At 39.2% G+C, this 16441-nt stretch overlaps 1 protein-coding gene across 1 annotated transcript in view; it reads left to right on the plus strand.

Annotated features, from left to right (window-relative positions):
• WDR64 (WD repeat domain 64) overlaps window positions 1-16441 on the plus strand; it is a 156098-nt gene that overhangs the window by 23702 nt on the left and 115955 nt on the right. The window contains exons 3-6 of the mRNA XM_004375854.2: window positions 1906-2008; window positions 4023-4126; window positions 10718-10828; window positions 15169-15383. Of these exons, the coding sequence (XP_004375911.1) occupies window positions 1906-2008; window positions 4023-4126; window positions 10718-10828; window positions 15169-15383 (533 nt within the window). The remainder of the gene's footprint in view (window positions 1-1905; window positions 2009-4022; window positions 4127-10717; window positions 10829-15168; window positions 15384-16441) is intronic.

Consider the following 16441-nt stretch of genomic DNA (forward strand, 5'->3'; position numbering starts at 1 on the left):
ACATACTCTTTGCCATAAGGGGCTACTGTGGGGTCCCTAGGAGTCGGAATCTACTCAACGGCAATGGTTGTTTTTTTGGTTTTAAGGCGCAGATCAATATATCACTTTTAACTGGATCATGTATCAATGAGGGACGAAGAGGAAATTGCAGTGACAAAAGATTCCTGTCCACTACACATGTATCTATTAAAGATACTTTTCTTTCTCTTTTCTCAATCCTTCAGAGGAAATTAGATATTAAATCCAGAGGTTTTACTCAATTTTGTGCCCAGGAAAAATGAGCGATGATTTCTGAAAAGATAATAAGCTGTTAGTGCTGATTTTACTGGTGGAAGGAAGAAGGGGAAATATAAGAGAGAAAGTCTTGATGATCCTGATCTTCCCACAGCATAAATATAACAGTAGGAAATGATTGGATAATCATCGTATAGCAGAGCCAGCAGCCCTGGTGGTTCAGTGGTTAAGCACTCGGCTGCTAACCTAAAGGTCTCAGGTTCGAACCCACCAGCTGCTCCATGGGAGAAAGATGTGGCAGTCTGTTTCCCTAAAGATTTACCACCCTGGAAACCTTATAGGTCAGTTCTACTCTGTCCTATAGGGTCGCTATGAGTCAGAATTGACTTGATGGCAACGAGTTTAGTTTGGAATCATGATATGTTGTGGGGTTTTGATGTGAGGGTGAGTAAAGGAGAAGTAACATTTGTGAAGGAACTGATTAAAGGAGAAATGCTAAGCCATCACATAGCATGAAAATAAACAAAATGCTATTAGGACAAATTGATATGTAGCTGGTTTTGATTTACTTTCATATGAGTCATTGGGTCCCTAGCTCCTTTATACTCAACGGGTGGTCAGAGGAGCAACAGGGGCAGTATTAGAAATGCAGACTCTCAGACCCCACCTCAAATCTATGGAATCAAAATCTGCACTTTAATATGATTCTCAGGTGGCTTGTATGCATATTAATGCTTCAGAAGCTCTCCACTAGTTCATTCCTTCATTAACATCAACTAGTCTCAATTCTCCAACAAGAGAAATACTGATAATTGCCATTAATTTCTAAGAACTGTATTTTTGCTTATTATAAGACAATTGAAGAACAGCTTTCTTATTTTCCAAAGTCTTCAGAGTTATATAATTTGTCAATTTATTCTCAAATAAAAAGTATTTTTCTTTTTCAAGCTATTCTTTCACAGTAATTTATTCTCGTGCAATGTCTAGAGAGGAGGATTTGGAAAGTTAAATAAAGAAACTATACAGTCTCTTAAATTCCAAACTCCCCCACAAAAGGGGCAAAAGTCTGGCCCAGAAAGACTTAATGGAAAATGATATGACTAGCAATTTGAGAATGGTCAAATTCAATGTCAAGGTTCCTGGCAGAAGCCCTGAAGGTTGATTTGATTTCCAGGTAAGTGCCAGCTCCTAATAGACCTATTAGTCTGAGCAAGGACACCATCACCATCCTGGTACATGGGTTCATCTATTGGGAGAAAAAAATAGTGCCTGCTCAGTAATGGAGTTCCTGGGTGGCACAAATGGTCAAATCGACTACTAACCAAAAGGTTAAACATCAACTACTAACCCAGAAGCCTAGCGATCTGCTTCTGGAAAAGCTAGAAAACCGCATGGAACAGTTCTACTCTACATACATCTGGTCGCCATGAGTCGCAATCAACTGTATGGCAACAGGTTTTGTTTTGGATTTGGCTCCATAATAAAACCTCCTCAGCATACAATTTGTCGAATATATTAAACTGCCTCCCCTTGGTGTAGGGAACCAGCTGACGTTTTTAAAGCAATGCTACTAATCCAAATTAGGTTTGAAATGTAGCCAACATCATCTAAGTTACTTTACAGCCAATTCTAAGCTGTCGTGCATATTTATCTATGCTTTTGGGATTTTAGATCTTTGGATACTTCTGCTCAGAGGAAGATGTGCTTGCTTCCGAGATGGATGAAGAGAATTTGATTTTCCTTGTTTCTAGAAAACAGCGAGTTGTAATTTCAGGTGATATTTTAAATTTACCTTCCAAATTAGTATATATGTTTTGATATTTCCTCAAAATAAGTAATGGGAATGTAACATTTCTATAGAAGTGTGGTTCACTGTATTTACTTGCTCGATACTTTATAACTGTGATAGCTTCATATGCAATATCAGAAGAAACTGTACCTGCAGTCGAGATTAAGATGTTATCATTGCTCTGAAAGACACTAAATAGTGTTCCCCTGTGAGGGGAACCATTTTTCACATTTTCCTGAAGAGGCTGAAACCTCAAGTCAAGGCTCTCTACAATGGCACCACAGCAATACATGCTCCAGTACCAAACGGAATCATGTTTCTTTAAAAATGTTTTAAAATTAAGTTTTCAAGTTTGCACTAATTAGGGCTCCTCCAACAAAATTCCAACTCATAGTGACTCAATAGGACAGAGTAGAACTGCCCCATAGGGTTTCCAAGGAGCAGCTTGTGGATCCGGACTGCTGACATTTTGGTTAGCAGCCGAGCTCTCAACCACTTGGCCACCAGGCCTCCTCGATTATCTTAGGGAGGTTTAACAGGGATGTTGCCTCAGTTTAGGATGCCCCTAGTTTATATGTGTCATTTATTTTTAAAGTGGTGCTTGGGACCCAGGGATTCCTTCTTATTCCTTTCCACTATTGCTATTGACACTTTGGGTTTTCTTTCCTTTCTTCCCTCCAGGGAGGGAGAAGGACAGGAAGAGGAAAGGCAAACTTTTGAATCTGCTTCTGTCTTCCAGCTCTTCATCACATATTCTGAGATGAAGTGTGTAGTCAGATTTGAATCTGGTGTTCCTTAAAAAAGCTCCTGAATTTACTTCAGTCCTTTGTGAAGTAAGCCTCCCTTGCCCTCACTGTTCCTTAGCACAGCCATTGGCTTCACCAGAGCCCCACCTCTGGCCATGGCAACTATCATCAAAACACAGAAACAAGGGGGGTGTCCTTGCTGCCACCACACACTTAGCTGAGGAGGCTGGCTGGCGAGCAGGGGAGAAGTGTTGCTAGCATCCTGAATTAATACTTTGAAAGCATTTTGCTAGATGGCAATTGAGCTGTATAGTTCATTTATTCAACAAATATTTATTAAGGTTTACTATGTGGACCAAGGTCCCTGGGTGGCACAAACAGTTTGCTCTCAGCTATTAACTGAAAGGTTACTCATTCAAACCCACCCAGCAGCACCACAGACGAAAGGTCTGGTGATCTGCTTCCATAAAGATTATAGCCAAGAAAACCCTACAGAGCAGTTCTACTCTGTAACACACGGGGTCGCCATGAGTTGGAATGGACTAGATGGCCACTGGTTTGGTTTTTGGTTTACTAAGTGAGTCAACCGCTGTTCTAAGTGCTGAGGACGCAGCAGTTGAACAAAACAAGCAAAAATCCCCGATCGCATGGAGTTTACATTCTAATGGGGAGAGACAGACAATTAAAAAAAATCAAACAAGTAAAATGTATACTGTGTCAGATGGTAGTAAGTGCTATCAAAATAAAGTGTCTAGTGGTTTTTGTTTTGTTTTGTTTTTAAGATCCTTAACAGGAGTATTAGAGTACTTTCTTTTATACTGGAAAGTCTGACGTAGTATTAGATTTTGATTCTGTGTAAACCGTAATGGTAACAGTTCAAAGAAAGGATCCCTAGGAGATATGGACCCTCTCAAAATAGGAATGATTCCAAAAGATGTACAAAAAACTCATTCTCTGTGAAATGTGCAGGTGTGTGCATGTGTGTGCGTGTGTGTGTATGTGTGTCTTACCTGGGAATTCATGCACAGCAGTTAGTTGGAAAACTATATATTCAGATTAGTGTCTCTGGTACTAATTAAAATTCAATGGTTGCTGTTTTTTATGGTTGTATTCCACTTTACTTTTTAAGTAATTCAGGGCTTTCTAGCAAAAAGTTGGCTGTTATCTTTTTCTTTTCTTTTTAAACAAATCTAACAAATGAGCTTTAGGGTCTTTACTGCTGGAAGTTGAAATAAGTATTATGCCATTGACAGGTAGTAGAAGACGGGATGTGATTAAGTCCATTGTCAAGATTCCTCAACTGGATTTACTAATAGCAGCATCTCAAAAAGGACTGATAACAGTCTTTAATAGCCAGGTAATTCAAAAGCTTGGAGTCTTCCCTTCCTTCATTCCTCTCTTCCTCCTTTCCTTCTTTCCTTCCTTCCTCTCTCCCTTTCCTTCCTTCCTCTTTTCCTCCCTCCCTCCTTCCTTCCTTTCTTCTTTTCCTTCCTTCTTCCCTCTCTTTTGTTTTGGCTATGCATTATGGTATACATCAAGTGCAGCACGAAGCAGATGTCAGAGTCATTCCAAAAAAGAAAACCCAGTATCACATATAAGAGGAGATTGCTGACCCCTGCAGCAGTTTTTGAGATGTCAGGAACTGCATTTGGCATTCTCCCTCAGGATGTCATATTGAGCCCTGTGGCATCAACACAATTATAGGATGATACGGGATAATTTCTCAGATAAAATCACAAAGACTCACAAACAAAATGATTGTGTCATCATCCTAAATAATTAGGGCTCATCAAAAACCTTGGACTTGTAGTTTAAAAAAAAAGGCTCAAATTCTAATCCCTCCATTTTACTAACTATGACTTTAAAGAGGGAACTTAATGAGCCACTTATATCTTTTCATACCTCTTTTTTCACATCTGTAAAATGAGGACAATAGGACCAGGCCTCTTTCTCTCAGAGGATTGTAGTGAAGGTCAAATGAGATAATAAATGTGGAAGTACTTTATCAGCAATAAATCCCTATAGAAATGTAAGGCATTGCTATTCTTAATGTCCCTTTTTTTCTAAATTTATAAGTTTCGAACTTCCATTTTTTAAATAAAAGAGATGTTAATGGAAAGCATGATTTCACTATGAAAATAAAAGATGAATGTTTGGTGTTAAATAAATTTTTTAAAAATCCAGTTATTAGTTCATTACCAACTAGTGATAAGCTTCATACAAATAAAAACATATTTGAAATATTCGTCACTTGATGAAAATCTCAACAATAATTTTCATCCCTTTAGTGATCTACAGCTCAGGGAGTCTTTCAGAAGTTGAAGTCACAGGCAGCCAGATTCTGTGAGGGGAGAGGGCCAGCAGTGCTCTGGAGGTGGCATAGTGAGAGATTCAGAGAGTGGTGGGGAACCTGGCTCCCAGCCTAGTCCCAATACTTATCAGCTGTGCATGCTACTTAACATCTCTATGCCCTAGTTCCTCATCCAGAAACACAGAACTTCCTTCACAAGGAAGACGTGCTTTTAAAATGAGTTAATACACATTAAATGCTTAGCATCATTGAAGGCACTCAGTAAATGCTGGCAATAGCTATTATTATCAACAAATGCTGTAAACACAAAAATGAGTTTACCTCATTTAAGTATGAAAACTTTCTCAGTCTCTTTTTCTCTTGGTGCATTATTTCCCTCCTTCTCATTTTTTATCTTATTTCCTATAAAACACAACTAAGGTGGTATCTAAAGAATAATGTGAGAAGAAAAATAAGGATCTTCACAACTGAAATAGTTCAAGATAGTGTGAAATAAGTGAGGTGGCATTACCATATTTCCAGAGACACTTCACACATACACTCACTCACTGACTCTTACTCACAGGTACACACATGTATACTCACAAGCACACAGACACACATGTGTTTCTTCTAAGATAATGTAATTGGAGAGAAAAGATTAGTTTAAAAAATTGATTACTTTAAGATTTGAGACACAGGAATAAAAGTAATTTTGAATATTGTATGCGTTACAAACAGGATGACACATTCTGGGAGAAAAGTAATTTAGAAGGTTAGGCCACAGGAATAATTTATTAAAAATTAGCCATTGGTCACTAAAAATACCTTATAATGGGTTAATCCATAATTTAGGCTCTATCTGAAACAGAATAAATACAGTTAGGGATTTTCATGGTGTCTTTGGAACTCTGGGTGATATAAGCTGTAAATGTCTTTAATAAAAATTCCTGCTTCAAAGGTTAGATTTTAAAAATTCAGAAGCTATCTATAAGGACTATGAAATTTTAGAGAAGGTAAGAGGACTTTAAACATGTGACTTCCACTAAAGATGGAGGCCGAAAGACCAGGAAACCACGGGTGTTCTTCTCTGCTGCTCACAAGTTTCCTCATAGCATTTTACTTTTCCCATCTAGAAATAAGTCCTTGGTGGGAAAAGCCTTTTTGAATTCTTCAGATGAAAGAAAGTCTGTGGGTGGCCATCACTAACAGTTATAGAGATCTCCCTGATCGACTTTGTCTCCTTTTCACAGAATCCATTCCATCTGGGCAGCTGTCTCCCAGACATTTCCCAAGACCACTTGAGCATGCAGAAGAAACTGCGTCATTGATCTACTTAAACTACTTGCCTTTACCTTGGGAGCAACTATCATGCCTCAAGGTCATAAGAGCTCATATACATACCAGCTCTCTGTGAGGAACAAATCTGTGATTCTCACCTAGCAGAGTACTCAGGACATAATATTTGCAAAATAGATACTTATTGAATGAAAAAGGAAATCTACTGGATACAATGCTTTTGCCACTGTTATTATTATTTTGTATTTCCATCCTTTAGTATCAAATGTTGTTCTGAATAACTAAAGAATGTGAGGTAGTTTGCAAATACAAGGAACAAAATGATTTGTAAACAGTAAGTAAGACTAAAAACACAGTCATAATGCTTAAAGACAAACCATGGAAGTATAAGCCTTGCCAAAACAAACAGTGCATTATTCTACAGAACTAGGTTTTTCTAGGGAGGGAGAAACAAGGAGGATACTCAAGGAAGGTAGAAATGTCAAGTGAAAGTAAATCAAGGAGATAGTGTATTGTTTTAGAATTTTTGTTCTTGTGTTTAGTTGCAGTGCAAACTAGGTTTCATAATTCTTTTCCTTTATTTATAGATGAGAGTTCAGACCAGCACCACTGTTACAGTAAGTGCATTTTTTAAATTCCTAGTTAAGTCATTAAAGTCATGGCTATGGTGATGGCACATCAAAGGGTGGCTTGATAAGACAAAGGAAAGTATTATAATGAAATGTGCAAAGACCTGCAGTTAGAAAACCAAAAGGGAAGAACACACAGGGCATTTCGCAAGCTGAAAGAAATGAAGAAAAAATTCAAGCCTCAATTTGTAATACTGAAGCATATTGAATGATGCAGGAAGCATCAAAAAAAGATTGAAGGAATACACAGAGTCACTGTACCAAAAAGAATTGGTTGACATTCAACCATTTCAGGAGGTAGCATATGATCAAGAACTCATGATACTGAAGGAAGCAGTCCAAGCTGCACTGTAGGCATTGGCAAAAAAAACATGGCTCCAGGAATTGACAGAATGCCAACTGAGATGCTTCGACAAACGAATGCAATGCTGGAGATGTTCACTCGTCTATGCCAAGAAATTTGGAAGACTCATCAAAAGACTTCACCAAAGATTAAAAAGAGAAACTACAAACTGGGAAAGAAATTTTGGCTACCACATATCTAACAAGGGTCTAATCTCTCAAAATCTGTAGAATATTTCAACATCTCAATAACAAAATGACAAATAATCCAATTAAAAAATGGGCAAAGGATGTGAACACACACTTCACCAAAGAAGATATTCAGGTAGCTAGCAGATATATGAGGAAATGCTTGAAATCATTAGTCATTAGAGAAATGCAAATCAAAACCACAATGAGATACCATCTCACCCTGACATTACTGGCATGAATCAAAAAAACAGAAAATAACAAATGTTGGAGAGGTCGCGGGGAGATTGGATTTCTTATGCACTGCTGGTGGGTACAACCACTATGGAAAATGATATGGAGACTACTTAAAAAACTAGAAATACAAATACCATATGATCCAGTAATCCCACTCCTAGAAATACATCCTAGAGAAATAAGAGCCGTCATGCAAATAGACATATGCATACCCGTATTCACTGCAACATTATTCACAATAGGAAAAAGATGGAAGCAACCTAACTGTCCATCAACAGATGAATGGATAAACAAGTTACTGTACATACACACAATGGAATACTATGCAGTGATAAAGAACAATGATGAATCTGCAAAACATCTCACAACATGGTTAAATCTGGAGGGCATTATGCTGAATGAAATAAATCAATCACAAAAGGACAAATATTGTATGAGACCACTATTATAAAAACTCAAGAAAAGGTTTACACACAGAAAAAAACAATCTTAGATGGTTATGAGGGAGAGGAGAGGTGGGGAGGGGAAATCACTAACTAGATAGTAGACAAGTGTTAAAGACACACAATATAGGGGAAGTCAGCACAACTTGGCCAAGGCAAAGCCATAGAAGTTTCCTAGACAAATCCAAACACCTTGAGGGACCGAGTTACTGGGGCTGAGGGCTGGGGACCATAGACTCGGGGGACATCTAGATCAATTGGTATAACACAGTTCATAAAGAAAATGTTCAACATCCTACCTTGGTGAGTAGTGTCTGTGATCCGAAAAGCTTGTGAGCGGCCATCTAAGACACATCGATCGGTCTCATCCCATCCGGACCAAAGGAGAATGAAGAAAACCAGACACAAGGAAAATATTATTCCAGAGGACTAATGGATGACATGAACCACAGCCTCCACCAGCCTGAGCTCAAAAGAACTCGATGGTACCTGGCTACCACCACGGACTGTTCTGACAGGAATCACAAAAGAGGGTCCTAGACAGAGTGGGATAAAAATGTAGAACAAAATTCAAATTCACAAAAAAAGACCAGACTTACTGGTCTGACAGAGAGTGGAGGAGCACCCAAGGCTGCGGTCCCCAGACACCCTGCTAACTCAGAATGGAAGCCACTCCTGAAGTCCACCTTTCAGCCAAAGATTAGATAGGCCTATAAAACAAATAATAACACACGTGAGGACCATGTTTCTCAGTTCAGTCAAGTACAGGAGACCAAATGGGCAACACTTACCCAAAAATAAAAACAAGAAGGCAGGAAGGGACAGGAAAACAGGACGAATGGATATGAAAAGCCCGGGGTGGAAAGGCAGAGTGGGAGAGTGCTGACACATTTCGGGGATTGCAACCAATGTCACAAAACAATTTGTGTATAAATTTTTGAATAAGAAACTAATTTCTGCTGTGGACTTTCACCTAAAACAATAAAATTTTTAAAAATCCATCTTCATCACAGAAAATTTGGCAAATATCCAAAGCATAAAGAAAACTTAAATACCCATAATTCCACCACTGTTACTATTGTGTTATGTATCCTAACAGTGTGTTTTTGTTCTCTAAGCATGAATGACCAGTCCCTGGAGAAGGACATCATGCTTGGTAAGATTATATTTTTATTGACTAGGATCAAAACTTAGCTGTGAGCAAAAGCAAAGAAGACCCCCAAAACCAAGTCCATTGCCATTGAGTTGATTCTGACTCATAGCAACCTTATAAGACACAGTAGAGTTGCCCCATAGGGTTTCCAAGGAGCAGATGGTGGATTTGAACTGCTGATCTTTTGGTTAGCAGTCAACCTCTTAACCACCGCACCACCAGGGCTCCAAAGAAGGCCCAGGTCTTGCTTTCTGAAGTTAAACTGACTGCAAAGAATTGCTTGGAAACCGGTTACTCCTTGGAAACTTCCATTTATAAGCTCCTGAGTTTTCCCAAGCACCTACTACTGAGGAATGTAAAAAATGGACACAACCCACATTGTGAGAACAACAGGGAAATAACTAATGAAAATAACTGGAAAGCACTTGATTTTAAACTTGAAAACAGCATCAAAAATTCTAGTGCAATTTGGAAAGTTATTTAATCCATATTGCTAATTGGTAATCTTGAGGCAGATGTGGTAAAGTCATGGCAACAAGCTTTCAGAACCCCACTGTGGCTTTAAGAGATGGGCAAATGCTTGAGTTCTTCACCATCTTTGCATGCACTGAATTCACTGAGGTCCAAAGGAGGGTGTGAAGCTGCTTGGTAGAGGAGTTCTTGTTTCTCTCTAAGCCTCTGAGCCGCCATTTCTTACATTGAGAGAAACCCATTACAATTCCTGAAATTTACAGAAGATTCTGTAAAGAAGATTCAAGGACATGCCTGAAAAGATTGTAGCAGTTTCTGGCACAGCAGCCACTCAGTAAGTGGGAGCTATTGCTCCTTCTGAGTGTATTGTTGATATTATAGATCCTACCTGTGCCAGCTTAGCGACATCAGGCAAGACGCAAGACAAACTCTTTGGTCTCAACTTGATCATTAACCAGATGATCACTAAAATCTTTCCAGCTAAAAATTTTAGGCATCGGGACAGGGTCAGAAATCTTGCTTAATCAGTGCCCCACATCTAGTCTCCCTGTGCCTGTGTAAAGAAGTGTTCTTGCACGAGTGAATAGTGCACAAAGAAGACTGCTTTGCCAGCTGTCATGCTTTTCCAGGGAGCAGCTCCAGGCACTAGCTGAATTATTCTCCAGCTGAGGGTACTGAGAAACTCGGGGTGAGAGTGAAAGGGGAAAAATGACTGCTTCTCCTCAAGACATCAAAGGGAATGCATTGTGAGGCTCCTCTGTATAAAGTAGCAAAATGGGTTTTTAATGTAAACAACCTACTCTTCAGTAACCATCACCATGTGATAGCATGAAACACATTACATAGTCACCCATCACACCACCCACCACAGACTAATTCTATGCTTTTCTGTCAGGATACCTCCTGGATTACTGGATGCGACTACCTCTCACAACTGAAACGAATTGTTGCCACTACAGAAAGGACCATTATTGTCTGGGATTATAAAGCTCAAGGGAGCAGCCAGGTACTGTGCCAAGAGAAATATTCAAAGAAACAAGATTTTCTTTTCAAAACTGGTAGGATTTGAGCGATTCACTTTTTCTTATGAACATCAGTTTCCTCAAATGTAAATTTAGGGGATTTAACTAAATAAACTGTTAGATCAAGTTCAGCATTACTATCTTGTGAGTCTAATTAAAAAAGAATGTTTTTTTCGATTTACTGTATGTTTAATTGGTTGTTTTGTTTTTAAGGGAAAGAGGCTAATTTCTTTCCTCTTTTATACCCTTCTCTGATTGCAAGTATTATATTTCCGGCTATGCTCATGTTATCAAGTTCAAAGTATTTCTCTCTAGTCCAGCTTTATTTGGTAAGAAAATTGCTAAAATCAAGTGCCTTAATTCCGGCAAAAAAAAATTTAATGGGATGGGTGTTAATGTTAATCTCTTCTACGGCTGAGATGTTACCACTGAATTAATCCATAGTATTTATTGAGCATCTGCAGACATGTAGCAAGCATTTAATCGGCAGCATTAAACTAGACTCAAAACTCAGCTTTGAAGGATCTCATGAGTAAACATAATATATGTTATGGATCGAATTGTGTCCCCCCCAAAATATGTGTTGTAAATCCTAACCTCTATGACTGTGGTTATAATCCCATTTGGGAATGGGTTGTGTTTGTTATGTTAACGAGACAGGATTAGTGTAGAATGTGTTTTATGTCAATCTCTTCTGAGATATAAAAGAGATTAAAACGAACAAGCAGGCAAGGAGAGACGGGGTAAGTTTGATGCCAAGACACATGGAGATCTCCAAGGAACCAGGGAGGAGAAGCTGAAGAGACAAGGATCTTCCACTAGAGCCAACAGAGAGAGAAAGCCTTCCCCTAGAGCCAGTGCTCTGAATTTGGACTTCTAACCTCCTGTGAGAAAATAAATTTCTGCTTGTAAAGCCATCCATTTGTGATATTTCTGTTACAGAAGCCCTGGATGACAAAGACAGAATTTGGTACTGAGTAGTGCAGTTGCTGTTCTAACAGAAACCTAAAATGTGGAAGCGGTTTTGGAATTGGGTAATGGGTGGGGCCTGAAAGAGTTTTAAGGTGCCTAATAGTAAAAGCCTAGATTGCCTTGAAGAGACTGTTGGTAGAATTATGGACGTCAAAGGCAATTCTGGGGAAGGCTCAGAAGGAAGTCAGGAGAGCTATAGAGAAAATCTCTATCATCTTAGAGAATACGTATGGCACCAGCAACAGAATGTTGCTAGAAATGTGGACGTTAAATTTGCTTCTGGTGAGGCTTTAAAAGAAAATGATTAACATGTGATTGGACAATGGAAAAAGGGTGATGCTTTTTATGCAGTGGCAAAGAACTTGTCTGAATTATATTCAAAAGTTTGATGGAAGGTAGAACTTGCAAGCGATGAACTTGGATACTGGCTGATGAGATTTCTAAGCAAGATCTTAAAGAAAGGAACCACGTGGTTTTTCGTGCTGCTTATAGTAAAACGTGAGAAGAAAGAGATGAACTTTAAAATGAACTATGAAAAATGAAAACAGAACTTAAAGATTTGGAAAATTCTGTTGTACAAACTAAGGATACATGTCCTAGAATGTTCACCAAGGATGTGGCTACACAATCTTTTCTTAAAGATATTAAGCCTGTGACTGAAGGATCTAATCAACTACCACAGCAGAAAACCCATCAGTTTGAAATGAAGGGGACAGAGAAGGAACGGGAGGAAAGAATGCTGTCTGCCTCTTGGAATTCTACAGGCAGGATACAGGCCAGAGGAGCTACATCTGTTGTCCTCCAAGAAAAGAAGAGGGCCATCCCTGGAGCAGCTCAGAGATCAGCAAAACTGTTGGAAGGAGCACTGGAAGCAGGGCCTTTTCGGTTTCAAAGGGTGAGGCCACCGTCTCCTAGATCTCAAAAGGTGGCGCCACAGCCTCCTAGATTTCAAAGAGTTGGATCTTTGCCAACTCGGTTCCAGAGTATGGGGCTGCCATTAAGGTGTGCTAGGGGAATGGGGCTGCTGCCCAAAGCTAAGGGGGCAGGGCTGCCATACCCAAGGGACAGAAGAATGGGGTCTGCCGGGGCCAAGTGTGTGGGGTTGCCACTCAGATGGACGAGGAGAATGGGACCACCCAAAGCCAAGGGAGCAGGATTGCTGTCCCAGTGGGCCTGGAAGGCGGAGCTGAAGTCCAGGGCCCAGGAGCCTCTACCCAGAATCCAGAGAACATGGCTCACACCCAGATTCTGGAGGGCAGGGCCATTGCCTAGATGGTCTCAGGAAATAGAGGATTATTTTCAAGCCTTGAGAACTAATATAAATTATTTTGCTGTGTTTTAGACTTGCTTGGTGCCTGTGATCCCTTCTTTCCCTCCAATTTCTCACATTTGTAATGGAAAGGTTTAGCTTGTAGTGTAGATTTCACAGGTTTATAGATCAAGATGAATTTTGCTCCAGGATGGAATATACCTAAAGTCTCACCCATATTTGATTTAGATAACTCAGAAGATGAGATTTTGGACTCGGAGTTGATTTAAGATTATTGGGATAATGTGATGTGGTGAATGTGTTTTACATGTTGTGGCAAGAATATGAGTTTTGGGGGGGCCACAGGGTGGAATGTCATGGATTGAGTTGTGTCCTCCCCAAATTTGTTGTAAATACTAACCTCTATGCCTGTGGTTATAATTCCATTTGGAAATGGGTTGTCTTTGTTATGTTAATGAGGTAGGATTAATGCAGGGTAAATCTTGAGTCAACAAGTAACTGAGGGAGCAGAGATGGAGGAGAAGAGATGCCAAGCCACATGAAGATCGCCCCGGAGCAGAAGCTCAAAGAGACAAGAACCTTCCTCCAGAGCCAAGAGAGAGACAATGCCTTCCCCTAGAGTTGGCGCCCTGAATTCAGACTTCCAGCCTCGTAAACTGTGAGAAAATAAATTTCTGTTTGCTAAAGCCACCTACTTGTGGTATTTCTGTTATAGCGGCACGAGATACCTAAGACAATATATAATAAAATAGGACAATAAATTATGCAGTGAAAAACAGGAAGTGCAATAGGGGCTCAGGGAGAGGTGAGATCACTAAATGGTGGGGGATTAAGGAATAATTTAATGTTCCTCTGTTCCACTTGTGCCTAGCCTCAGTGAAAAACTGAACTTCTTATTCTGTTTATCCACAATGTTGTAAACAACTAGTGATTGCCAGGATGATTATAAAGAAGGCAGTTTGTTGCTTAGTGTACTTTATTTTGCGGTGTTTTACTACATCATATGGTTATAGCCAAAGCTTTATTAACTTCTGAAACCCTGAACTCCAGCGTCCTGTACTTTGATTGAAACCTGTCTTCCTCCAGCTCTCTCTTGCTTTCACTCTTGCTTTTCAATCCCATAGGAGTCTCTAGTTCCTTGAAGCCATCTTCTTCCTATTGTCAGTCCCCCTCACTCTTCTCTTTTTCTCACGCATGTACCCTACTGAATGGATCATCTGGGTTGAGGTCATCTGCACCCTCCCTTACCTTAAGTCTCTATACTTCCAAACTCTTGTCCTAGATAGAGGCTATAGCCCTTCTCTGCTTCTTTACAGTGGCTAAACACTGCTAGAGAAAAACACAAAACCACACAATTTGGCATCAGGTTCTGCAAACACAGAATCTGCAAACTCAGCTGAGCTCTCAGTGGCTTCCATCAGCCTCTGTCTTGTCCTTTCCAGCTTGCTTTCCCATTCCTCTCAAGTGTTCCACACCTTCATTACTCTCAGCAGATGGCTTTGTCCCTATTTTCCTGAGAAAACTGTCCATTAGGCTTGTCGTCTGTCAAATTCCAGTCCTCTCATCTTCAAATTTAACTAGAAATATACCTCTACTGCCTTGCTTGCTTTCTTCTTTCCTTCCTTCCTTTCTTCCGGGGTTTTCAAGGCTGTGACCTTTCAGAAGCCGATCTCCAGGCCTGTCTTCCAAGGTGTCTCTGACCAGCCTTTCAGCTAGTAGTTCAGTGCTTAACCATTATACCACGGAGATAGGGTAGACCAGGCCTAAATAAGCTACTAAATTGTACTGTTTCTCAGACATTAATTTTGCCTCCAAGTAGACTGTAAGATCTTTGAGAGCAGGAAGCCGTTCTCATATTTAGGTGCCCCACCCCTTTCTCCACAAAGCACCTAAAAGCCTAACGTTGGGCTCACAGTGAGAGTCCATTAAATTTTATTTGATTAATTTTTTTTCAAGTTCCTTTATTACTATGGGAGTATCTGAAAAGAGAAACTAAAGAAAAGTAAAACCTTTATCAAATAATAGGGACAATATTTATTAAATAAAGCAAGGTAATAATTCATTAAAAATATTCTTTTCCAGGAAAACTATTTTATCATAAAGCCCATGGATCACTGCCTCCTCTGTGTTTGTGTTGTGCCCCTGCCGGAGCAACTCTGCCGAGATGACATCCTCTTGGGAGATGATGGTGGCTTTGTGAACAAATTCACAGTGAATAGTGATGACTTTGGACTAAAGCAGGCAAAAACCAAAAAGAAATTACAAAATCAGGTCTTAGACTCAAAGAACTTTAAAAGGTAAGTGTATCATATGGATAGTCCAATTATTTTAATAGTTATAGTCCTTGTTCAATGACATAACAAAACAATGTGCCAGATTCCATGACACACAAAGCTAAACAAGAAATGTTTCTGGCCTCAAGGAACTTCCAGGGTAATAGGGAAGATAGACAGGGAAATTAGTGACTGAAATTCCTATTTTAAGTCCTATTGGCAATTAAACTCTACAGTCATTTTAGTGGATTAAAGAGTTAAATGAAAAAAATTAAATCGTGAAAATACTATAAAAGATGTGTATGTCTGTTTACTAGAACTCAAATATGAAAAAAAATTCTAAGCATAAAAGCAGTGGATAAAGAATTCAAAGAAAATTTGATAGATTGACTATGTACACAATAAAAACTTTTGGACATCAAAAGAGAATATTTTAAAAGTAAAAAACTAGGATAAATATTTATAATAAATATGACAGACAATGGGTTAATACTCTTTAATAGGCCTTAGAATTCAATTAAAAAAACAATAATTCCCCAAGAGAAAGATGGATAGAGGTCATGAATAGATAATTCACACATAGGCACACACAGCACAAATGGTCAATAAATGTTTCAAATGATCATCAGACAAAAATACTAGCAAGAGTTATCTGGAGATTAGGCAGATGAGATTATAGGTGACTTTCATTGTCTTCTTTATAATTGCTTTATCTTTGAAGCTTTTGGAATAAGGTACATATATTACTTTTATTAGCAGAAAAACATAATGCAATAACTGTATCTCCTAATAATCAAAGAAGTACAAGTTAAAATGAAATACAAGTTTTCACCTATTAAAGTGGAAAAAATTAAAAAAAATTTTAAGAAGATGCCCCTGAGGAAGTCAGCACAATTGGACTAAACCAAAGCTAAGAAGTTTCCTGAATACAATCAAACACTTTGAGGGACAGAGTTGCAGGGGTAGGGGTCTGGGGACCGTGGTTTCAGGGGACATCTAGGTCAACTGGCATAACAAAGGTTATTAAGAAAACGTTCTGCATCCTACTTTGGTGAGTGGCGTCTGGGGTCTTAAAAGCTTTC

The sequence above is a fragment of the Trichechus manatus genome, unplaced genomic scaffold, assembly GCF_000243295.1.
Source record: "Trichechus manatus latirostris isolate Lorelei unplaced genomic scaffold, TriManLat1.0 scaffold00039, whole genome shotgun sequence".
Taxonomy (NCBI): domain Eukaryota; kingdom Metazoa; phylum Chordata; class Mammalia; order Sirenia; family Trichechidae; genus Trichechus; species Trichechus manatus.